The sequence below is a fragment of the Dermacentor andersoni genome, chromosome 4 (assembly GCF_023375885.2).
Source record: "Dermacentor andersoni chromosome 4, qqDerAnde1_hic_scaffold, whole genome shotgun sequence".
Lineage (NCBI taxonomy): Eukaryota > Metazoa > Arthropoda > Arachnida > Ixodida > Ixodidae > Dermacentor > Dermacentor andersoni.
In genome coordinates, this window is record NC_092817.1 from 46147649 (window position 1) to 46173543 (window position 25895).

General features: G+C 46.3%; 1 protein-coding gene across 1 annotated transcript in view; it reads right to left on the reverse strand.

The window, feature by feature from the left end:
- The window catches only part of LOC126537052 (cytochrome P450 3A14-like), a 34019-nt gene that overhangs the window by 6786 nt on the left and 1338 nt on the right, over nucleotides 1-25895 (reverse strand). Inside the window, exons 2-12 of the mRNA XM_050184176.3 lie at nucleotides 22730-22826; nucleotides 20141-20193; nucleotides 18568-18664; nucleotides 17806-17931; nucleotides 14406-14643; nucleotides 7210-7340; nucleotides 5739-5838; nucleotides 4072-4144; nucleotides 3452-3560; nucleotides 2933-3024; nucleotides 1671-1811 (exon numbers count right to left, since the gene is read on the reverse strand). Coding sequence (XP_050040133.1) covers nucleotides 1671-1811; nucleotides 2933-3024; nucleotides 3452-3560; nucleotides 4072-4144; nucleotides 5739-5838; nucleotides 7210-7340; nucleotides 14406-14643; nucleotides 17806-17931; nucleotides 18568-18664; nucleotides 20141-20193; nucleotides 22730-22826 — 1257 coding nt within the window. The remainder of the gene's footprint in view (nucleotides 1-1670; nucleotides 1812-2932; nucleotides 3025-3451; nucleotides 3561-4071; nucleotides 4145-5738; nucleotides 5839-7209; nucleotides 7341-14405; nucleotides 14644-17805; nucleotides 17932-18567; nucleotides 18665-20140; nucleotides 20194-22729; nucleotides 22827-25895) is intronic.

Genomic DNA, 25895 nt, shown 5'->3' on the forward strand with positions numbered 1-25895 from the left:
TGGTCTACCTTCTTGAAGGCAGTACCTGTAATCAACAGTCCATTTGTCGGACAGAGACACCTTTCAGGATACAATTTAATAACCACAGGTCACACGCAAAAACGTTTTTGAACCTTCCCGTATCCACACATGTCAATCTTCCTAGTCACTGTTGCAACGACTTAAAAGCGACAATAAAAGAACCAGGCTTTCGCTCACACCACGACCGGGAAATTCGTGACTCCTCCCTTATTTTTAAATTTAATACCGCCGCCTCGGGTGATAATGAAAATACCGGGAAACTAGCATGCTTGCCTTCTGGTTAGAACTATAGTAGAAAGGAAATTCCTTTAATTTAACCACAGCACATGTAAAGCGATGTTGCTTCGTCCTGACACGTCCACATATCCTCTGTGTTTGAGCCGCTATTGTTTCGCATGCTCCCTTCGTACGGCAAGTCTGCGGTAGAGTGGCGCCTCTTTATCATAAACCATGATGACCCCTCGAAACTGGGGAAGACGCAGCCACCCACATGTTCTTCCCCTTCTGCCACCGTACAGAGGACACTTTTTTCGTCGCTTATTCGAGGGTGACAACGCTTCCTCATCGGTGACTTATCGCAGCTAGCCATGCGTTGTGTTCTATCGATGCATTACTCCCCTGTTTCGAAAAAGAAACAAACGTATATTTTAGTTGTTTATTATTATTTTTTCCCTAACACTTTGTTTGGTGCCACATGTCCTTTCCACGAGTCGTTTCCCTTTCCCACACTTTGAGAACGAACGTCTTCTGTAGTCTCGTTCACTGCGATGAAGGCCGTGCCACCGGCCGAAACTTTAGCAAAATAATAGTATTTTTGTTGTTGTTAAACATGCGAGTTTTCTTTCATGCTTATTTCGCTGTATTCAGCGCACACTCCTAATCAACTATATATATATATATATATATATATATATATATATATATATATATATATATATATATATATATATATAGCTCGTGCACTGTGGTGAAGTTCGTAGACGACCAAACAGACGACGTCCAGAATTCCTGGATATGCCGTGGCGCGATTGTGAATCAAGTGTTTAGGCTAAACCCATGCCTTAATTGACTTTATAAAAGGTGCAGCTTTGGATTACAGTGTTTGTGTAGGCCGACTCGTGGAGTTGTTCACCTGCTCTCTCTTTGCAGTCACCCAATGGTACTCCTCTTTATTTCCTTCTTTCCTTTCCTACGAAGTAGAATGACTGGTGAGAGAAATGCATCTCAGGGAGACCTGTCTGCCCTTCTCTCTATAAGCCTGCCCTCTTCCTCTCTCTCATTCTGCTTCAACACCAAACTCCTACTCTGTCAAGTTGTATTACTCTGTCCGGAGTTTTTATTTTTTAGCGTGATTAGAATTCTTTGAGAACTTCAACTAGCCTGTAATGTGTTTCTCCGGTAATTGAATAATTACCTCATGCCACATTTACCTTTACAATTACCTCATTTGTTCATTTGAGCCGGTTATTTTGCAAGACGTATCCCCTTGGAACAACTTCAGTCATGTTACAGTCACGTGAGACACTTGTGAACGTCCTTGAGGTTTGTGCCACCGGATTGGGAGCTTGGTATCTCTGTCGTTGCAGCGCGATGCCAATCGCATTGAGTTGTGCATTGGTGTCAGTGAGATAAAGATCGCCTGCTCCTACCTGTCCGGATTGAAGGTCAGTGGGTCAGGCCAGTATCGTGCGTCCCTGTGGATCTGTAGTGTCGGAGACATGAAACACGTTCCGGCCTTGTAACGCACGCCGTTGTACTCAAAGTCCTCGATGGCCTTTCTTGTTACGAACCTGCGTACCAAAAAGTCAAACGTCAGCAGTGACAGCAATGGAGGCGGTGGCAGCGGTAGCAGCATCGGCAGTAGCAGCAAAGTTCGGGTAGTTTTTAACGGTTAGTAATATAGCTTACCTCATTTACCCAGACATATTCAATACAGATAAATGACAAAAAAAAATTGTGGTTCTGGAGCCACTCTGGAGCATATATTATGGGAATGTCGAGGCATAACAAACAATAATGGGGATGCAGCCACTCGCGATCGCCTCCGCACACACTGGGAGACTGTGTTGCTCAGCTCTGCCCTTGACGATCAACTTCGAGCTGTCCAGCGGGCCGAGGAAGCCGCCAGGACTCAAGAACTCCTGGCCATCACCAAGGCGGGACCTTTTGCCCGTCCCACAATCTCGTAGGACCTTTCAATAAAGTTCTTTGAGTGACTGACTTGTAGCGCACGGTGAGTGATCGGACGCCAAGGAATATGGGGTGCGAATCATTCTGCGCAGCAAGTCATGTAGCTGGAACAAACCTAAAATTGGAAAACAGTAAAAATAAACCGTAGTCACACTGCAAGTTTAAGTGCAACAGCTGTTCTAGATACTCTCCGCAGTAGCTTACTGGTTACGGCGTTGCACTGCTAAGCTCGAGATCGTGGGTTCAAACCCGGCTGCGGCGGCTGCATTTAAATAAGAGCGAAATGAGAAAAAAAGAGAATCCCATGTCATTAAAGTTAATCCAGATTCCTTCACATTCGGCGTGCCTCGTAATCAGACCACGGTTTTGGCCTGTAAAACCACAGAATGTAATTTGTGTGGAGCTGTTTTAGATGTAGAGAATGCAATTACTTCGACCAATAAAAAATACAATAACGAATCATTCATTTAGCCTTTAAGAAGCACGTGAGGCTAAGTCAGGTATGCTTTACATGCTACCTCATACGCGTTTGGGCAGGCTCCAAAAGTTTCAAAATTACCTTTTGCTTACATTTTTACAGGCAGATCATTGCGGCAATTCTGAGCCCGTCGCACATGTGACTTCTTCGTTAGGCACGTGTTAGAGAACGTTGCCCACGCGTAATACAATTGTGTTGCAACTTTATATTATTTCCAAAATTTTACAATCGAGGACTACTCACGTAAGCACTGGCGGGTACAAGCGAAGAGCCTCGTTGATGACTTGATTTAGGTACGGCAGCTTCCTCGTAATGGTTTCATAGTCCAAATCTTCCTATAACAATTTAAATTGCGCACCTTTCAAACTAAAGACAGAAAGCTTAGTCAGAAGAGTAGACTCATAATAGTAAATTCCATTGAAATATGATCTGCATAGTTATACACGTCAACGCATGATAGCAGTCGACACTAGTCAACTGCTATATTGGTATAATTGCAGGCTTAGGAGTCTAAACGGAACGCACACGCCCACTATATGATACAATAACGCAAACAAAGATGACGGTTGTCACGTGAATGCGTAGCTATGACGCGTATGCTGTTTGCTCAAGTTTCTTTCGTTCAATAATGATGAGGATGATGATAATGACAAGGATGACGACGATGAAAATTATGAAGGCGGTGATTATAATGATGACAACGAATTCCAAAACGGCTACGGCATTGTAGCTAACGAGAAATAAGAGAATCACTCTACTCACATTATTGGGAAGGGCATCGTTGGCTTCTTTCCGAACTCTGTCCTGGACATCTGGATGTTTTGCCAAAAGGAACGTGATATAGCTTAGAGACGTAGAAGTCGTGTCATACCTGCAATGGGGAGATACAATCTTACGTGGGCGTTGTTCTCACTTACCGAATGAGAATCGCAAGTTATGGCTCGGTGTTTTGATAACCAACACATTATAGTCGATCAATTGTTCTATATATCTTTCTTATAATCCTGCTTGAAACTTGAAAATCAAATTCAATTTTATACAAGTTCAAGAATGCTTACAGACCTTTACAGCTTAATGGTGCCCAATAGCACAGGCACGCTTAGGCTAAGACAAGTCCTTTATGTTTAGACAAAGGGCGTTTTTTTTTACCAAACATGCAAGCGTCACTCTGAGATTAGTCTGGAACGAATATTTATTAGAAACGATCAATGGCTGACGTGTCAGCCATTGATTTATGGCTGACGTGTAGTCAGCCATAAATATTTGTGTCGCCATAGGAACTCGCATTCTATAACACTCTTTATATGATTGACATAGTTGAAATAAACTGTCGTCTTTAATGGTCATGAATAACTTATAGTATCTTAATTATGGTTTCTTACCCTGCGACGAACAATGCACAAGCACTCACAAGAACTTCATCCGTCGTCAACGCACGTCTTTTGAAAACGTTCACTGCAAATTCAAAAGAAAAATGCAGCAGATCCAACGAGTTGCAATCTATAACAGTGAAGCTTAGCATGAGTGCATAAAGAGTCGAAACATGAGTACATGCACGCATGCACATGCACAGACACGCACACACACACACACACGCGTGCGTGCGTGCGTGCGTGTGCTTAAAGAACATCTTAAAGGACCTCTTTACCGAGACGTGCGACATTTCGCATTGATTATTTATCCATGACCAGTAAAGCTGCTACACTTTCCAACCAAAGCGGTTCACGCCATCGTGACACACTCCGCCTTGCGGGCGCTGTTTGGTTCCCGGTACACACGCAAGGCTCACGCGATTCCCTCCTTCGCTTCCTCTGTCGCCGCTAAGTACAGCGATCTGATATAGTCTTCTTAGTCATATTTCTGGTGATGTAAAACATTTCTCAGTGTTCAAATTTACTGACACTTGAGTTAAAAATCTACCCTGTGCAGACTCCTACATTGGTATATTTATTCCCTGCTTACCGCGAGCGCCGTTAAGCATACTTTTCTTAAGTTAGTTTCATTGTAAGACACTCTAGCGGGCCCCCACATCATTTTGTCGACAACTTGTACCTCTCCCGAATGACTCGCACAAGCAGTGTTTCCTATACATGCTCGATAACCATGCAGTACTCCCGAAATGTTTCATACCAATTGAAATTTTGGTTTTTGATATGGCTATCCTTTTAGTCTCTCCGTCATCTTTGAAAGACGCTCCGATTTCTGCAGATACGACAATTCTTTGGGACTGCTTCAATTAGCGGAAGCATCTGTAATTTCACTTCTACGTCTTGCGAATTACTCCTCATATCCCTACTGAAAGACTCTCTGTGCCCCCTAAGCATGTTACTAACTAACGTGCTTAGAAGTAATTTATTTCATTTCATTTGCAGGGCCGGTTGGCGATGCATATGCCGAGGAGATGGTAGGCCCATTGCAAATAAAGGGAACCTTTTTATTTTTATATGTGGAAGTTCAAAGAACCTGACAATAAATCTTGGGGAACGTCAGAGAAATAAAGCCTGAATCAAAAGGGTGGACTCCAGTGGGCTCACACTGCGATCATGGCAACTTCCTGATCGCCATCGCTACCACTTGGACTTTTCGAATAACGTCCCACTACTAAGCAGCATGTGTCGATGCTGTTTTAGTCTGGAAGCGTGACAATGGAACGGACGCTCACGCATGCCACTCTGGTTGCGCTGAAGTGCTACGTAACAGCTTTAAAGTCTTTTAGTAATTTAGTGAATGCTTGAAGTTCAATTGTTAGCTTACGTGGCCTTCTTAGCGCTAATGGAGTACACTGAAGCAACCTACAGAACATGCCATAAGTGTGAAACGGCCTTGCCATGTTTCATACCTTAGCTCGGCTTACCACAGTTCAGCTGCAGCTGATTTCAAAATAGTAACCCAAAGGTTTAAACCCCGGTTTTCTTGTTAACCGCAGATTTAAGTGCCTTACATTTTCTTTGTAAGGTAACATAGGCCGTTTATCGTTAACCGTAGTAGCTGCGACTGCGCAGTCCGTGCGGAAGACGCCTATATTTTAATAATATAACACAACACTCACCTGGTCCTTTGCCATTCTCTGATGTTCCGTTGCCAATCTTGGAGGTGTCTTCGATATATTCAGCATCAAGCAGATTTTGAAGCACGTCGGGCTTTCGTAACTGAGACCAAAGCAATTGAATAGACTGGCTATTGTTATCTTGAATTAGGCAAGGTGATTCTATTCGGAAGCACTGATGATTCAAGTGAGGGAAAGCAGTCCCAATCACAACGCAGCATTTTTGATGTTTAGGCAACATATACATGAACATATCGTGGTGGCTTAGATGGATATGGGAGTCTGCTGGTGAACACAACGTCGCCTGTTTGGTTACCAGCCGTGGTGGTTACGTGTTGATGGGGGGCGAAATGCGAAAACGCTCGCGTACTTGAATTTAGGCACAAGGTAAAAAAAAAAAACTCCCCGCTGTCAAATCTCGTCCCCAGCACTAAACTAATATCCCCAGTATTGCTCTTGAACTTCAGAAGCCACGAATCAATCGATCAATCAAGTAATGCACAGCATTGATCGCAAACATAAACACAATCAACTGCTTTGGCACTTGATAAAGAGGAAATGGTTCCACTTGCGCGCTTTTTTCCTAAATATATTCGTAGCCTCTCACCAGAGCTGCGTCACTCATTTTTTGACTGGCAAAATCCTCTCTGCTTGATGTTAGGCGTCTAACTATGCTTATCAAAGAGAACTGACTGTCTTACAATACTAGAACACAGCGCAATAATCTACAGAGCTGAAATATGATTTGTTTTGATTTATTACGTTTTTCCTTATACATATCAAGACATCTACTGTCGCGAAATGTGTCCAGCACCTCATGAGGCTCCTGTACACAAAATGTGCAATTGCATATCACATAGTATGGATTCACACAAAGTTCGCAGCACAGTGCAACAAGATTCGGTTTCTTTTTGCTCTCTTTCTTTTCCCCTTAAACCAGCAGTGTCACATAAAATCGTTTCATACATCTCCATTTGAACAATAGATATACCAAATAGCCAATCGTTACAAAATTGCAGATTCAGTGCGTTATACACACAAATACCTATAAAATATTGCTACTAAAAATTAAATAACGGGGCGGGGGGGGGGGGGGGGGGGGGTTACGTGCCAACACCACTTTCTAATTATGAGGCACGCCGTAGAGGTAGAATCTGAAAATTTGGCCCACCTAGGGTTCGTTAATGTGCACCTAAATCCAAGTACACGGGTGTTTTCGCATTTCGCCGCCATCGAAATGCGGCCGCCGTGGCCGGGATTCGATCCCGCAACCTCATGCTTAGCAGCCCAATAAAATACTACTACCTGTATTGTAAGAGCATTATACAATACATCCAATTGAGGTGGTCAATTTTCGGTCTATTTCTCTGTATGAAACAGTAACGTGGAAGTGAACCCTATCGTTTTGGTCGCGACATTAAGCACGTGCTCACCACCACAAAGCAAGTGTCAGCGTTTTTATGGAAATACTCACTTCTGGGTTTTTTCTTCTAAGTTCAATCACTTTCGCCGTCTCTTTTGTCATAGCTATTGCGACGTAGGCGCCGAAAAGCATGTTGATCCAGTAAAGGGGCTTTACAGCTGCACCCAGTGTAGAGGTACTTTCTGTGCACCGGAAAGAAAATAAGAACGTGTACGAATAAGCTCCCTTCCAGTTGCATTACGCGCATAATTACCAAAGTGAACGCAGCATCGCAGTTGTGCGGTCCTGATTTAAATTGCGCTTCCATATCATCCCCTTTCATCGCTTCAAATGTTGAAATTGTCTCGCATTCCTAAAGCTAGGGGCTTCCTGTATGTTCAGAAGGACCATCTGTTGGGCTAGACGGTCTAACGCTGTAAATTCGAAGTATAGCGCAAAGAATACACATACACTACTACTATCTTGGAATAGTATCTTAGGCAAGTACGCAAACCACACGGCTCGAGTGGCTTTAGAAGCATTCCATTCCCACAAAAAATTCACCTGTCTGTGTAAGCGAAGCATCTATGTCTTTGCACAGCGCCGAACTGGACTTATTGAATTCTGCTACCTAAAGCAGGTAGCAGTTTTGTTCACCTTCTAAGTTTTTAGTTATGTTTATCATCTTTGCATCGAAAAAGGGGTGTGACACTTGTGCCTGGCTCACTTTATAAAATCGGAGATTGCGTTAATTGGAATAAACAGTTGGTAGTAGCGCTTCTCCGCGTCTTTCGTATCTTCTTTACCTGCATGCGTATTTTTTGCGCTGTATTTGGAATTTACAATTCCTCTATCTTATTTTAGCGATCTAAGGTCCAATTGCGTGAGTACGAGAATGAAGAAATCTCAAAGGATTGGCGTTCAGTTTCAGCGCTACTTCAAGCTATAAAACAATAAGACGTTAAAACATAGAAAGAAAGAAAAAATCCTCAGTGCACTTCCACTCTGTGAAGGAGGATGACCAGCGAAGCTGTGTGTGTGGGCCCCTTAATTGCGAACTGCATCACCACCGCGGGTCGTCCCGGCATTGCACTACCTTCGAGATCGGCCCGTATATGGGGAGTGAGTGCTTAACGCCTGCTTCACCTCCACCGCGGGTCGGCCGGGCATTGCACTATCTTCGGGATCGGCCCACGTATGGGGAGCGCTTAACGCCTGCTTCACCTCCGCTGGGTGTAGGTCGGGCCTGACGTCAACCGAAAACGCATCTGCGCGTGTCTGCTATTGAGAAATGTCGCCACTTGTACGAGGCAGGCCACATTCATGGCACCAGGTAATGTATAAAGTATAAAAGTAGATTGCGATGCAAATGCACTCGGCCAACAGAGCTCACCGCGGTAAGCTAAGACATGGAGCTCCAGCATTTATATTTCAGATGTTTTGCTGCATACGTTAACGTTGTCGCGTACTTAATCATGTAACTAGGGGAAGAGCAAAAAATTAATTTCGCCGACGATGTATCAAAAATGTATAAAATACATTCCACTGTGTATGTATCCATGGGGCACTGGATGTGTGCACCAGGGGCCAACGGGCATCTGCCGCTCTTCAATAAACCATTTTTGACGTGAACTTGGGTTACTGAAAGTATCACATCATCAAAGCTACACGGTGACGTTCACGTAATGCGATTTTTCTTGCAAATGAGGGTCGGCGTCTACGCATTTTTTTTTTTCGCCTCTCAAAAAGCGCGTTCTTGCCAAATATGCTTTTCAACATTGCGTCCGTGCTCTTCATGGGCTCTGCGTAGGATATATTGAGCTAAGAGGCTTTCGCTGCTACCGAAGTGGTTTAAGAACACTGTTTTGATTTTGGCGTTAATCATACAATGGCAAAGTATTCATCAGAATACTGCAGAGATTGCCAGAGGGACTGCAGTCGTTATAGCGATAGCATGTAGGCTTCTGCGTCTGTTGTTCGGCTCCACGAACGGTGTCACACTTGCGGTGCTCGACGTACAGTAAAGAACATGGTGTGCAATTACACATAGATCGTTGGATTGAACCTCTTATCGCCGCAGGCATAGAGCGCTACGTTCTAACTGTACGCATGCTTCTCTCATGCCGACGCCAACTACAGTCGAGCACCTCTACAACGAATGTCTGTAGAACGGAATGATCTGTATGACGAAGGAATAACTTTGCCCCTGTTCGTGTGCGAGCTGTGCGCTGCGGAACCTTTAAAAAGAAGGGCCCTGTATAACGAAGCATTCCGGAGGCCCCAAGCGTTCCGTGATAAAGGCGTTTCACTGCATTACACTTCTTTGACGTGACTGGCACGAGCTGGAGCGCTTGTGTACGCTCTAGCTTCCATTCGGCCACTAGTTGAATTGACGACTTTCTTCCTTGCATCATGAGTGGGAGCATGTCAGCTTGTCCCATTCTCACCTCGTGGAAGCTAACGCTTTGGGACGGTGTCTTAAACTGCATCGCAGTATAACCAGCTCTCTACAACCGGGGCCGGCTCTCATTCCCCAGTAATTCCCTCGTAGCAGAGCACTATGAAGCCGCTGCGAAACATTGTACCACCTTTGGGTTCGGCTCAGGCTGTACCGTTTCTTTCTGGAGTCAAAAATTCACCGATGATTACGGTACTCCCTAATGCGAAATCTATACGTGTTTTCATTTCGCGATATATTGGCTGGCGCGTACAATCTGTCTCGTTCGGAGTCAGATTGCAAATGAAGCGATGCGTAGCGCGACTACCTCGTTAATCGGGAAATCGCGAGAGGCAACGCGTGGATGATGCGTGGGCTCGATTCACAGCAGCCGCCGCAGACAGACCTCCCCTCATGCAGCTCTTTGTTTCCATATGCGGTATCAGTTGACGCGCTCTCCACATGCCATCAGTGAAAAGCCGACGTCGCGCCACTCTGGCGCGATACCGTGGCGGTCGTGGCCGCAGAGGCCGCCTTGCACGCCGCTACGCTTTTCTTCTCACGCTTTCGCCATACTCTATTCCTCCGCTTTCCTCCTCGCTCTCTCTTCGCTATCGCCCTTTTTCATGCCCCGCTGGGCTTCGCGTTTGCTCTTTCATCTTTCGCTATGCTCATTCGCTCGGTTACGCCGACGCCGACGCTCAAAGCGGAAGCGAGCGCCTAAAGCCCAGACGTTACGTACGCTTGTGCAAGCTTGCGTCTACGCGCCCTGCGCCTGCCGCTCCTCGCGGGGTATGGTGGTTTGCATCCACAAAGGCACGCTTCCATGCGCGCGACAGCACGCGTTCACTGCATATAAAGTCTTACAATGTACTAGAAGGAACTCTGGCGCTGCAGTCGTTGACCCACCATGGGAATGACAGGAAGTACACATATTTTTCTTATCTTCGTTCTTGAGGATTCAGATGTTCTTGTGGCTTTGCTTATTACGCTTTATATGCCTTCATTGTCGCAAATTTCACAGAAATCTGCATTCTTTGAAGTGCAGAAAGGCGCTGCGAACACGCACAATCGGTACTAATTGCAACGATTCAGCATGGCGAGGTGGTCAAGTCGAAACGCGCCAAGCGCCTCAAGGCATTGGCATGTCCTCGATAAATTCATAAGGGCGTTTCACATCGCTTGTCCATGCGTGCGTCCGTGGCGTAATGGTCTCAATATCAGGCTTCTGTGCAAGAGATCCTGTGTTCGAATCCTGCCGTCGGACAATTTTAGTAATGTTAACTCAATTATGTTGAAAGTGACCGGTTTACAAAGTCACGGAACCGCTTGAAGCCAGAGGGACGAAGTTTAGGCAAATCGATGTAGTCCCCACAATTCCCATGCTGCGTAAACCACTCCCATTGCAGCCCCCGTAGATAGCGCCAGAGTTCCCTTTAGTAATTATTGTATGCTTGGAAGATGCCACCTCGTACTTTGGACAGTGTTCAAAATGCCTCGATATCTGTAATGGTTACGTTTTTAGAGCTGTTATATCGGCACAAAAAGGAATGATTAAGCACTTCATTGCATGACATAAGTCTGCTTCACCGAGAGTTGAGTGTATCGCGCCGTAGCTGAGTAGCCAAGCGCGCCGACATGAGGCAGCCCAAACGCGCGATAACAGAAAGCAGCTGTTCACCGAGATCGCGCCGCGTTTCGACGCGTACGAGCCGTGCCGCACCATCTGCGCACGGGCGTGAGCTTGCGCGCGTCCGCAAGCGTACGTGTTGTCTCGGCTTAACAGCTGCGCACTAAAGCTATGGACAAAAAAACTAGAAGTACACCTCCCTTATTTTTTTGTTTGTTGAACTGCTTCGCCGGTCGCAAATGGCTGGGTAAGTTCCCGTTCTCCATTCATTGTAATTATTTTTATCTTGGCAATGCTTATTCATACTTAATGTATTGGTAACTAGCCCAATCTTCAGTCATGCTCCATTTCACACAGCTTAGCGCTACGAGAGCCGTTGATGGCGGCAAGTGGGAAAATGCCGGTGCGTTTGCGTTCGCCATCGATGTAAGCAGTCATGTGCCGGACGCAACTAGAGTTTGGTAGCACGACGAAAGAAAATATACCCTTAAAGGAAGACTGATGCATTGATAAGATGGCAGAATGGCGAGTATAAATCTTAGTGTTCGCCTTTGTAGCCCAAGCTTCGGAGCCGTTACAGCTGCGTAGCGGAAAACAGGTAATTCCCATGGTATACGAAGCTCTTCGTTATGAACAGCTCCTTTATTAATGTTAGAACTTCCAGACCGCAGCAAAGCGTCGTCGCAAATGTTTAGTGCTCAGCGATGAAAACGCAATAATCGGAGCGCGTGGATGCCACCCTCTTTTTCTTTCTTTTTTCTGTTGCGCCACAGGTGAGCTCTACGTGATCGCTGTGGGAACAAATGCTGCCACATTGCGTCACAAAGGTTCTGGCTTTCACTGTATACCACGATGCCCCAGCTCGATGTCCCAAGCGCTTACAGTCGGCACAAAAAGCGCCGGTGACCATGCCCTTCGAGTATCGCGTTTCAATTGCTGGACCCTGTACGCACTGTTGCCTACAGAACGCGCGTATCCAGTGTTTCCGCCGTTCTATCTGGTATGGCCGCGATGAAAAAAAAAAAAAGAAAAACGATTGAAGTGAATGCCCAACCAGCTTAAGTCATGTTTCGGTAAGTGTTCGTGCACCCAAAAACGCAACATGTTTGGTTTGATCAGATTTGATGATCAGATTTGGTTTCACGTGGTACTTAGGCAACAGAAAAAAAAAATGACCGACCCTTCCCCTACCGGAATTGGGGGTAAGCGAAGATTGAGCAGCGTGCACCTGACCTTCGTCACAGTTAAGTAACCCACAGGTAACAGTGCCGGGTTGCTTCGGCCTCCCGCTACCTCAACTCGGGATCTTCTCATTGCTGTCAGATTACCTGGGCTCCGGCAGCTCTAGCGGCTGGGTCTGCGAGCAGACGGTGAGACCTTTCACGGGCGAGTTCTCGCCGCTGCTCGTCGAATGCTGCCCATTCCTCTGGGGAACGCACAACGCGTGGCCGTTTCCGTTTCCGAGACTGAACCGTTTCCGAGACTATCCGTTTTCCGAGACTGAACTGAACTGAACAGAAACGAAGCCAGTGGGGGCAGCGCGCACGACACCCTTTCCTTCTCTTTCCTTCCCCAGCTGAAGCGAAACTGCTGTGATTGGTTGCGTGCGTGGCGTGAATGCGCGCCTCTGCAACTGGACTCCTTGCTAATTGCTCACACTCCGGCACCGGCGCAGCTGTCAACTCATCAAACCGCCCCTTCCCGCAGCTGCTCTGCTCTGAGAGCAACTGGGTTTTTGCGTGACCACGACAACGCCACGGGTGAGCCAATACAAGCTTCGCTTGAAACGACGGAACACATTCAGTCAACGTAGCTGTCGGCAGCGCCTGCCGAGTCCGGCCCGGCCGTCACGTGCCATTAGCGGCGCCGCCGCATGAAGGCGCCACCAGTCCAAATCTCATCCCGCGCCCAATGCCTATACCAATGAAACATGATGGCGATGACGACGACGGTGAAGATGCCGGCCGCACTCCTATGAAATGTCGCTTTAGTGCCCTAGAGGAAAAAAATAACTTGATGGGAGCGTCACATGACAATTCTGAAGACTTGTTATCAAAATATGTAAAGGAAGGCTTACAGGAAATAGGCCCTCCCGACGATATAGCCAAGTGAAAAGCAGAGGTGTGCTGTAACTGCCCTTCGCGATGTTTTAGTGAATACTAAATTTATATACTGCCTATAAATGAGATAAATGTTTTGTCTTCTACATTGTGGTCTTTTTATAACCAACTGATGTCGTGGTCGTTGTGCCTATGAGTTAGTCCTTACTAAAATACTTGTGTGGACTCCTTCACTCGTGTGCAACGAGCGACCATTCCATAGTTACTGGACTGTGCTCTCGATGCTGGTGCCCGTAGACAAGAATGTCTTCGTGTGCTTGTGTTTGGGGGCGTATCGTGCATTTTTTATATAATTCCTTGTTTCTTGCCTTCTTTGATTTTTTTTCGTTTTTATATTTTCTTGAGCAAATAATTTGGTATTTCGAGATAACCGGCTCCGATATAGCCTACTTTACCATGCTTTCTATTCTAAAAGGAAATAAAATTAACACAAAAATAAAAACAATAAAACGCTAATATATAGCTGCTCCTCGCATCGCGGAGCATGTGTAGGGAGTGGCGTGGGCGTCACTAATATGCCGAATCAAACAATGCCTTAAAACTTCCCGCAACCATTTGTAGATATGTGTAGGACCAGCTTCTGAAGACTCCACACGCACACTGCAGGGGTCCCGAAGGGAGCGAGGAGTGGCCACAGAGGAGGTTGCCATGCAGAGGCTATATCTGCCTGACGTCATGCTCTCTTCTAGCCTGTTTCCTTCCGCTGTGTAAGTACGCTTAACATTTACCATGTTCTTTAAATTTTAAATCGCTTCGTTTAAAAGAGCGTTTTTTGCTTTTGTTTTTCTGTCGCTTTCTATATGCGATACCGTTGGGGTTCGCATTACTACTTGAGTAATTTTTTTACCTTATTCCATTGAGGTATGCGATATTGTTGTTTACATTATAGCTTAGAGAGTTTCTCTGCAATGTCGCAGTGTTATTTTGACTTGTATGGGATAACGTAACGGTACGTTGTATGTACCACCTGTTCAAGAGCCAAGGAGTAGCGAGCGCCGGATTTGTGGAATAACCTTCTTCTGTCGCGTCAATAAATTAAAAAAAATATATAGAGACAGCCAGATGTGCACCTCTCACTTACGGCAAATATAGTGAACGGGTCCCTTCATGATCCCTTTCAGCACCGCTTTGGTGGTGGCCGCGAGGGCGTTTTCTGGTCCTCTCTGGAAGCTGAAGTCGACGCCGAATGCTGCACGACCCACGTAGTCCATAGTTAATCTTTGGTAGATGGGGTACACATTCACTTCACGACCACTGTCGGCGTGCTCTCCGACAATATCCAGGAATATGTCCGCGCCGTTCTTCAGACTTGTCATCATCTGCCGAAACGTAAGAAACATTTACTTAGTTGGCATTCTTAGTGCACCTCACACAGTTCTTCGCCATTCTTCGTCTGTCTGTCTGTCTGTCTGTCCGTCCGTCCGTCCGTCCGTCCGTCCGTCCGTCCGTCCGTCCGTCCGTCCGTCCGTCCGTCCGTCCGTCCGTCCGTCCGTCCGTCCGTCCGTCCGTCCGTCCGTCCGTCCGTCCGTCCGTCCGTCCGTCCGTCTGTCTGTCTGTCTGTCTGTCTGTCTGTCTGTCTGTCTGTCTGTCTGTCTGTCTGTCTGTCTGTCTGTCTGTCTGTCTGTCTGTCTGTCTGTCTGTCTGTCTGTCTGTCTGTCTGTCTGTCTGTCTGTCTGTCTGTCTGTCTGTCTGTCTGTCTGTCTGTCTGTCTGTCTGTCTGTCTGTCTGTCTGTCTGTCTGTCTGTCTGTCTGTCTGTCTGTCTGTCTGTCTGTCTGTCTGTCTGTCTGTCTGTCTGTCTGTCTGTCTGTCTGTCTGTCTGTCTGTCTGTCTGTCTGTCTGTCTGTCTGTCTGTCTGTCTGTCTGTCTGTCTGTCTGTCTGTCTGTCTGTCTGTCTGTCTGTCTGTCTGTCTGTCTGTCTGTCTGTCTGTCTGTCTGTCTGTCTGTCTGTCTGTCTGTCTGTCTGTCTGTCTGTCTGTCTGTCTGTCTGTCTGTCTGTCTGTCTGTCTGTCTGTCTGTCTGTCTGTCTGTCTGTCTGTCTGTCTGTCTGTCTGTCTGTCTGTCTGTCTGTCTGTCTGTCTGTCTGTCTGTCTGTCTGTCTGTCTGTCTGTCTGTCTGTCTGTCTGTCTGTCTGTCTGTCTGTCTGTCTGTCTGTCTGTCTGTCTGTCTGTCTGTCTGTCTGTCTGTCTGTCTGTCTGTCTGTCTGTCTGTCTGTCTGTCTGTCTGTCTGTCTGTCTGTCTGTCTGTCTGTCTGTCTGTCTGTCTGTCTGTCTGTCTGTCTGTCTGTCTGTCTGTCTGTCTGTCTGTCTGTCTGTCTGTCTGTCTGTCTGTCTGTCTGTCTGTCTGTCTGTCTGTCTGTCTGTCTGTCTGTCTGTCTGTCTGTCTGTCTGTCTGTCTGTCTGTCTGTCTGTCTGTCTGTCTGTCTGTCTGTCTGTCTGTCTGTCTGTCTGTCTGTCTGTCTGTCTGTCTGTCTGTCTGTCTGTCTGTCTGTCTGTCTGTCTGTCTGTCTGTCTGTCTGTCTGTCTGTCTGTCTGTCTGTCTGTCTGTCTGTCTGTCTGTCTGTCTGTCTGTCTGTCTGTCTGTCTGTCTGTCTGTCTGTCTGTCTGTCTGTCTGTCTGTCTGTCTGTCTGTCTGTCTGTCTGTCTGTCTGTCTGTCTGTCTGTCTGTCTGTCTGTCTGTCTGTCTGTCTGTCTGTCTGTCTGTCTGTCTGTCTGTCTGTCTGTCTGTCTGTCTGTCTGTCTGTCTGTCTGTCTGTCTGTCTGTCTGTCTGTCTGTCTGTCTGTCTGTCTGTCTGTCTGTCTGTCTGTCTGTCTGTCTGTCTCGACATCTAGAGCAACCCGACATGGGTTACTCTAGATGTGGAGATGGGTAGGTACAGCTGTTTGAAGGAACTCTTTTACACCGACTTGGAGCACTGGGAATGGGCCAATAGGTCTGTGATGTTCTTCAACGAACCTTTTCGATGCCAACTTGGGTAAATGGGTAGGTGCCAGTAGGGGTCTGCCGCTCTTCAAAAAAAAAACGTCTTTGGCGCCGACTTAGATAACTAGGTATGTGCCACTGGGAATGCCCCGCTCTACAATGACGAAAAAGGTCGCTTAAGGTTGTCCGATGCTGATCGGAATCAGACCCATGTCACAAGGGTTCCTCAAGGACAGCAACCCGACGATTTAGGATGTTGCGCGACTAGTGCACTTGGTATGCGCTGCTTTTCAATAAACATCTGTCACGCCATTTCACTTTACCGAGCTGCGCCATGAATGCACCGTTTATGCAACGCTCTTTAGTGAAACTGTCGCCGACTTGTTTCACTGTGTATGTACCACCGGGTGTGCGGCAAGCGGAGGAATAAAAGTCCGCGTTCGCAGGCACCGTCGGGCCGCGCTTCTCGTCTCGGAAGTCATGCACGGACTTCTCGACAGCGCCACTAGATGGCGCAGCGTTTAAAGAAAGAAGCGCGAGAGGGGAACCCGGCTGCCGCGTGACGTGTTTCTTAAGCCAAGCTACACGCATGCTTGCTGGCGCGCGAAAGCTCTCAGCCCCGCGCCTCACGCATGCACAGTTGGTGCAGGACACATCGTACGCGTCGAAGCGTGGCGCGAGCACAGATATCTTCAGACAAACATCGGTGCTTGGGCTGCCTCGCAAAAGACGAAACGATGTTTGCCAAACCGGAAACGATGAGCGAAGTGGGTGCGCGCTAGCGCGCGTCTTGTACGTTAAAACCGCCATTCTCGTTTCTGTTTCCAAAGAAACGTTTCTGTTTCCATTCTCGTTTCTGTTTCCAAAGAAACGAGCATAGCTCGTTTCTTTGGAAACCAGCAGCCAATACCTCCGCTCAATATAGTTTTCAAAGAAAAAAGTCTGCAGAGATAGCGTTGGTGAATATCAAAAACAATATTGTGCAAATCGTTGAAAGCAAATTAGCTACTTTTTGCGCAAAGGGGAGCGCTAAAGTTGTACGGAAGAAAAGAAGGGCGCATGAAGAGGAAGGGTGCTCCTTCTCGTTCATGTACTCTTATTTTCTTCTGTACAACATAAGCAGCTCTAAACAGTTAATTGAACAGTAAACTTCAAGTTATGTACTTGAATTTTTCTCCAAGTTGTGCATTCCCTGTCTGCCCGAATTGTTTAATGCTAAATTGTTGTGTACTTATGTAAAGGGGGCCGAGACCGCGTCAGGCCTCTTTTCCTTTTTTGCATCAGCCTTCTCTTAGACTATATCTGGGGAAAGATAAAAAAAGCCCCGACCATGCATTGATACTGTTATAAATTTCGTTTAGTCAAAATTACGTCTTACCTGCTTTAGTCAAATGATATTGCGCAACAAAAGAACGACACGGACGTGAGAGGACGACACACCGTCCTCTCACGCTTGGTGTGTTGCACTTGGTGTGCCGTCCTCTCATGTCCGTGTCGTTCTTTTGTTGCGCAATATCATTTGAGTAATGGATTACCAACTTGCCCTGAATGCTGCTCTCACCTGCTTTAGCTTTGCGGGGGTGAAACCGGGTGCTAGAGATCGTCGTACGTTTCTCCACTGGGTGCCTTCCGCGTAGACGATAGCGTTGCCCAAAAGGGGATGACTTTGCTCCATCACCAATCCTCTCTTATAAAAAAAAGGGAAATTGACATTGAACAGCCAGTACACAATTGCTACGGCTTAGTTGCAAGTGAAACACAGCAGGACTGATCAAAATAAGTGGCTCGATCCCTATAGTATGAACCTATGGGTGAAATGTGCCCGAATTCTTACTTCATGATATAAATGACAAATCATTTTCAGATAGAGGTAGTCATTCTAAATGTTGCTACCCGTACAAGGTAGCCGTCAGCGTAATGCGCGCGCAGAAACTGGGCTACATTTTACTTGAGGCACTTTTTCCTTTAATTAATTATTTATGAGATTTAACGCTCCAAAACTGCACCGTGGCGTATGAAGGACGCCAGTGAGCGGCTCCGGATGAGCATTGGCTACCTGGGGTTCATTAACGTGCACCAAAAGCTCAGTACGCCAGCGTCTTTGTATTCAGCACCATCGAAACGCGGCCACCGCGGCCGGGATTCGGACATGCTACCTCGCGCTCCGCAGCACAACGCCACAGCCAATGAGCCACCCCGGTGCTGTTATCCTTCAGTGCCTGAGCTACGAATGATACTTTTTCCACTGGACATGCCGATATGAGTATTCTTTTTAGGGCAGGCGCTAACGCCGCTTCTAAATCATTCGTCATAGTAGACTTACCCCTCGATCCGTGAAGTTTTGGAAGTTGCGAACCAAAATGTATTCCAAGAAGTCCAAGTCTTTTGTCACAATAAAAGGCACATCTCCATCGTAAAATCTGCAAATGGTAAGATGTTTCGCCTGTTCTCGAACGACGTTAAATGATCACGAGTGCTGGCGTTTAGAACTGGTTGATAAGCCCATTTGAGGACTTCTACGGTCACGTCTTGTATTGGTTTCTGAAGGTGCCTTTGCAAGCGTGACACTGAAGAAAACAAAGAGTTATGCCTACTCGACGTTATATTCCTCTAAATCAACGAGGATGCACAGTGTATTTCCTCTTGAACACCAATACGTTAGTGAACATCACTGCAAACGGAGCTTTTATGCCTTTTCTAAACGCAATTTGCGATACTTAGTATCAAACAGTCATGGAACGCATGTTGAAATTCAGAACTGTGACCGACTTAATTAAATTACATTCTTGTAACTCAGGTACAGGACTTTCGATTTTTACTTTCTTAAAATACGGCGTACTTTTTTCCGGTTTTAATACCTACGAAAAATTCCTTTTATTTCGCAGAATGTAATTTTTCCAGATGAACTTTCACCGGCTTCCTTTCGGTAGATATTTTCTTGGCGTCGAGCTTACCATTTTTCATTTTTTTTTTCAGCAGGTATCTGATTCGTCAATTTTGTTGAAGCTGAAACGTGCAGTATGTCTGCGGATCCTGTTCATCGTCACTGTAGTTGAATACAATACACAGGACAACAAAGCTTGCGACAACTAGTCTAGCAAGGGCATGGAGCCTTACCACAATGTGACTGTGGAAGAATTAAGGCTGAGTGTACTTGATATTCAAACACGAATAGGGAGTGAGACTTTACTCATAACATGATGCGGGCACAGGGATCTAATGAATAATGTAAAAAATGGCGATTGTTTAGATTCGATCACACTTTACCATCACTGAACTCCCCCAGTTACGTAATCCAGCACAGTGGCCGCCGCGCCAATACTGCAAGGGTTTTTAAATATTTTTTTGATCATTTTCTCTCTTACACCTATCGCATCCCTTTCCCCCCCCCTCCCAGTACAGGGTAGCCAACCGGAGATAATCTCTGCTTATCCTCCCTGCCTTTCCTTTTGTTTCTCTCTCTCTCTCTCTGCAAGGGCCCGGGCCAGGGCTCCACGGACCAGTATGCGTACGCTCATACCACTCCCTCCTTCTGGCTTTTGTCGCTTCGGTTCGAAAACCGGACGTAATTACGAGGAAACTTAAACATTGCTCAGGGATTGCTTGGATGGCAGAGCTGGCGCGTTATCTTGACCTCGTCAGGCTTGTGCGTTGAAAAGAATGTGTAGATGTACCTGTTACCTCGGTAATAAGTTTCCTTTCACTGACGATTCTCGATTGAAACCAAAAAATTAAAAAAATTCAACATACTTCTATTTTTCGATTTAAACTGCAAATCCTAAACTTGACCCATAACATGGCATGTCTTATATGTTTTTCTAGACCGCGCGCACACACACACATTCATGCAAACAAAGACTCTTATCGAACTGCTAATTTTCGTACGTTGATCTTACCCAAAGGTGTCGCCGTACTTTGCCAGCCACTTGTCAAGAACCTTGTGATGATGCTGTCAGAAACATAAGACGAAATTGAGACAACGCAGATAGCGACGCTCTTTGTCTTTGTGCCTGCAGCCCTCGCCTATACGTTACGAGTTCGTCATCACTTTGATCGGCCGCCGACAGCAATGGTGAACAGCTTATATTTGTAGCATGCGGTTTTTAGTGCTGGTGTTTTATAGTTATCTTAGATAATTAAAAGAGGGCAAACAGGCACACTCGCAACCATGCAAACGCAACGCACAAAGACACACGTGCTGGATACGTCCCCCACACACAGAGCTCGCTGTTATAGTTTATTAATTTTATTGTACTGAGCCCACCACGCTGCATTCGCCTATAGAGGTCCTGGGTTAAAACATCGCTGGCAAAATGTTACATTGTAAAGGACGCTAAAACAAACGCACTTTTAGCACAAAACAATCCACACTTCGTTAGATCGTTTGTCATTCATACAATTTTTTTCAGATATTTATGTTTTAATCGTCCTCTCTGCTTTCTTCACTCTCTTGTGACTTAGCAATTTTCGCAGCCTTGGTCGACAAGAAACTGCCTACAGTAAACTCGCTGAGTAAGTACAGGGAGTGCATCTTTTCTTCTTTTCTTTGTTATTCTCCCTGCAGCCGGCTTCTGTCTAAGCTAATAGCAGACTCTCAGGCTGCCACTAAGATTTGTTTCGTTCGCGGTTTTCGGAAGCAACTTATGTTCTATTTCTTTCAAGAGTGCTACGTTGGCTACAGTCGGCATCATGGAGGAAGGAAGAAACTGAGGAGAGGCCCTCACGTCACTCTTTGTGAAGCTCAGTGACACCGGAAGGTGGCATTACTCTGCCATCTTGCCGGTACGAATTCTCCTCTCTTGTTTACATTTCTCGTCTTCGGCGCGCAACAACGCCGGGCTGCGCGAACACACGCGTGCCTTAGTTATCCGACCAACGCGTCCAGTCGCGGCATTTGCACTTGCGATACCGTTCTCTAAGTCGCTTTGACTATTGTGCTCTAGCGTTGAAAGGAGTTCATAATGGTCTCCGCAAGTCCGACTGTGAGCCCGTCCTCTGCTACTTCTGCCGGCTTTTCTGAAAATAAATCTAAGCATTGTCACTGCACTGCAAGAATGCACAGGGGATGACCGGCAGCACACTTTACGCACACCCCGACTTATGGCTATAGCCCATCTGCAGTTTATGAGAACAAACGCGTATGCTGGTCGGGGATCTATAGGAATCGTTTTGCTTTATTGAACAAGTTTCGGGCCGCCGCCCACCGCGCATGTGTGACGATCCACAGAGCGCCGACGAAGATGCCAGCAGAGGAGAACGTCGTTACGCGTTTAAGTGCATTGACTACAGCCTAAAATATATTGTTCTCACGGTAAGTGAAGCCTCACGGAAACAAAGTTCTGTGCTGGCCTCCGCGCGGTGCCGAACAGTCATAGCGGGCCTACGTGCGACCATCAGCCATTTTCTGCGCACGCAGGCGTACGTTCTTCTGTCCAGCCTTGTTCACTCTTGTGCCGCATCCGCCAGCCTCCACTTCCGTGCGCCCCTCACACAGATAAGCGGTAAGGAGGGTACGTCCCTTAATTACTCACAGCAGCCGCTTCTTTTCTAGCCATCCACGTGGCTGTCTTACGTGCCACAAATACATCGTCCGCTGTTAAAAGCAGGAACACTACACAGCTGTCACTGGACTGCGACGCGTTTATCGTACATATTGTGAAGCACAGTGGTTTCAATATGTAATACCATGTTAGCATCAATCCACCGAAGACGGCAAATAGATTCCCAGATCCTCCTTCGCGCGTGGGGCGGTACGCAGCGTACTGCTTTGCATACGCGCTTGATTCACGCTTTTTACTTCTGCCAGTCCTGTGTGGCCACAACAACAGCCGGGAAAGCGCGGTCTAGATAACAAACAGGAACAAAACACGGAGACTAACGCAATCCTGCACATGCGACGTCTTTGCCACGGTACGAGACCTACAGGGAAGCACACGCATCAGCACACACCAGCATAAATAACGAAACCGGCATTGTTATCTGATGACATGGCCGAAACAGGAAAAGAAAAAAAAAATAACATGGGACTTCCTCCGCACTTTTCTCCTAGCACGCGGTAGGGGCAGGGCTTCTCACTTTTTTCCTTCGTCCGTGGTCGGCATGAAGAGATGCAGTAGGCAAGCAAAGTGTGTTATGAGCATCCAAACGTACTAATTGTGCTGAATGAAATTAGCGAGCTACTCGAGTTAGGAGGTTCACATCGTTTATGCATTATTGACACGTGTTTATTATTTTTTTTTGTAGACTATCCGTGACACGTGTATCCGTGTTCCACGGAGAAAGAGGTAGCTTCAATTCTTTGATACCTGGCTCTGATGTAGCCTGCCTTCCCGTTCACTAACAGTCATTAAACAAGCAAACTGATAACACCAGGAAGTATTAACAGCATGCTGAAGCCGCTTAGACCCATAGCTGCAGCGATAGTGGCTATTTTTGGCGTAGCAAATGCGGTGAGCGTTGTAGTAATGTTACCAACAGCTCCTCACCGTTTCGTGATACTCCCGAATGTTTCCCCATAGCAAACTCGGTTCGGGGCCGGGTATTCCCAGAGCTTTGAAGTAAGCGAAATGCCTCTGTCGCCATCTGGAAACAAACAAAAAGAAAGATAGCAAATTACGTGCTTAGCGCAACAAGGGAGATGCATGTTTTTTTTTTCTTCTTTTTTATGAAGGCATCACTTTTAACGCTATCTCTTTGAAAATACCTTTTTAAAATGCCTTTTTGAAATTCTAATATATGTGGCTTTGTGTTAAATCATCACGTCTGAGTCGAATTTCACACATTTGGGCTCCCAAAGAGTCCAAAGCAAGAGAGTGGTTCAAAGGAAGGTGGAGACGAAGTGATTAACACTGGTAGATCAAGCAGTGTCACTGAAGCCAACGTTTTGACTCGGGTACTTGTTATCATCAGATAACTTGTCTTCGTCACTAAGACAAATACCCTTGTCGAAACATTGGCTTCAGTGGCATCGCTTGTTCTACCACCATTAAGTGTGACAGATCATGTGCGTGCCATACATGTTTGGGCCTGTTGCGTGCAGTGATGCAATGAGCAGTGGTTGAACAAAAGTTGTCCCAGACTGGGTGCCAGCGTTTCGACAAGCGGACCTGTCTTTTCAGAGCCCTGGTGAAGGCAAGACCCGCTTTCGAAAATTCTGGCTCCAGGCACATCTTTTCTTTAACTCCTGTTGACAACTTCAACTCCCTATCTTCCTGTGAAGCTCTGTCTTGCTTTGATGTAATGTTGCAGTTATGTGTTACGTTATGTCGTTACGTGTAGTTCCGTCGGTCATCTAATTTACATTAGTGTAGATTTCTGTGGCTGTCCTCACAATTTTTCAGTGTTTTCAGTTTAAAGTGTCACGGCGCTGTAGTCAGCATCACTACTGAACAAAGATGAAGACGTGGTTGCATGCTTGGCGAGCGCGGGAGAGAACGAGCTAGCCATTGGCCTGTATGGCAATACGATCAGCCACTCCGCCGGCCGCTTACAACAGCATTGTTTACGTCTGTGCATCTTTGGTGCTCGCTTCTGTGCCTTCCTTTTTCCATGTGCGGAACATTGAATATGCTCGTGCTCCTAGACAGTTTGGGGTGCATCTTTGGAGTTTTTCATGCAAAAGCGTCAAATGACCCATTGAGCAGAAAAGCCGGCGTCTGTCTTCAGTAGGGGTGAAACGGCGCTTCATTTCCCATTGGCTGCGACGCCACGTCACAAGCTCGTCTCGACGGAGCAAAGCGGGCGGAAAATGGACACCTGCTGCAGCGCTAGCGCACCACGTGTGTTTCGTGATGGGAGACCGCATCCACGGGTCGCCACGTCGCCCTCGCTCTCGGAATCTTGTGTTTTCTGCGCGTAGCTTGCTCGCGCAGGCTGTCACTTGCGTTACTCGGTAAGACCAAACTAAACGGGCCAAGCATCTCAGCGCGCTCACTCGCGCGCGAGGCGTTCGTAACTCTACGGATGCCTCAGCGGCGTTCAATCGGACATTAATGCTTTCGCACTCACAAACCGCATTAGGGCTTATGTGTCCTCGGATGTTTCGTGCTTTCATTTTGTTTTGATTGCCCTGTGACGAGGAATAACTGACACCACATATATGTGCCAGCCTCACTTAAATTTGCATAACCATAAACAAACGAAAAAAAAAAAGAACACGTCGTGGTGCCTTCATGAGTACATGCCACGTTTCGCGCTGCACCAAAAGTGTTCCTGATGATTCACCAACAAGCGCACATCGCTAACCTTGCGAACACTGCAGCCCTGTTCTATATCGCAGGATGCGTCATCGTCGTGCCGCTGTCATTTGCTTTTGGTGACAAGGAGTGATGGAAACAGCTGCCTGTAGCAAAGGTGCAGTTCCCAGTACACCGAAAGCGTGCAACGTCGCGACACATCTGCTGGCGTGGTGCGTTCCTCTGGCAATTCAAAGCAGAAAAGAAAGAAGAATCCAAACAAGCAAAATCTCCACTAAAGTTTATTCGCGTTCAAAATTTTTGTCATACAAAATTCTTTGTGCGTCAGAATTGTCAGAATGTCAGAATTCTTTGTTACAGGTCCCACACAACTGCGTTCTTTTCCCTCCAAATCGTACATGCTACAGGATGACAGGAATAAACGTATATCGCTTACGGCAGTGCGACCCAAAGTCGCAAGATCGAGTGCTTATTTGTGTGAAAACACAAAAAAATCAAGTCCTGTTTCGAAAAAAAGAACCAAGTTAACAGCGAACTGGTCGAGGCATGCCATATGCATAAAGATTATGCTCCTTGTGGGAACCAAACATCTGTCACCTTGCGCAGCCCCGAAATAGAATCATGAGTGACATGATTTGCCGATGCTCTTGATAATGCAATAAAACATTCGGTTGTCAGTTAGCGCTAATGTCGTCTGGGCAGTTGTCCTTCGTTCATTTTCACGCCGTTTAATTTCAAGGACGCCTATGGTATTCATGCAATTCTATCTTCATCAATAAATTATTTCTTGCTGCGTCAAGCAGACGTACGACTGAATGCATGCATGTCATCTTATCTTCATGACAACAGTTTCAGTTTGAGTGCGAGTTTATGTAGCATTTATTTATTTTTTCACACAAATATCACTCTTCACGCAAATATGACAACTTGTTGACTGTCTGACCCTGCCAAATAATGAGACATGGTTTTTTGTTCTCGCAAGTAACTCGATAATTTTTAGACTTGTTTGTCTTTTTCCGTCCAGATTTACAAGCCGTGTTGTATTTATCACGAGGGCCCGTATTCATAAAATGTTCTTACGCTACAACTGCATATTCTAGTAAATCGCGACATATCGTTAGCGAATGTGGCCAGCCAAAGGCAACGAGCACTTACGAACTAAGGGCCTTGGTAATTTCGCCTCAGTATCTCTATTTTAACAGCGTCATACCGGATTACATTGGATATAGGGTTATATATCAGCCTAGACAACTGAAGCCTGTGCTCTATCGTTAAGGTGCAAACAGGACGAAGCAGAAAGAAAAAAACCCACCGGAACTCTTTAGCTCATACATGATAAGCGAACGCTTCTAAAATATTATTTTACAATTGCCAACTAATTAAAATTTGGTTGTCAGTGCTAAATCAATGACTACCGAGCACTGAGCGCTTCGCTCTTACTTGTATCGATTCATTC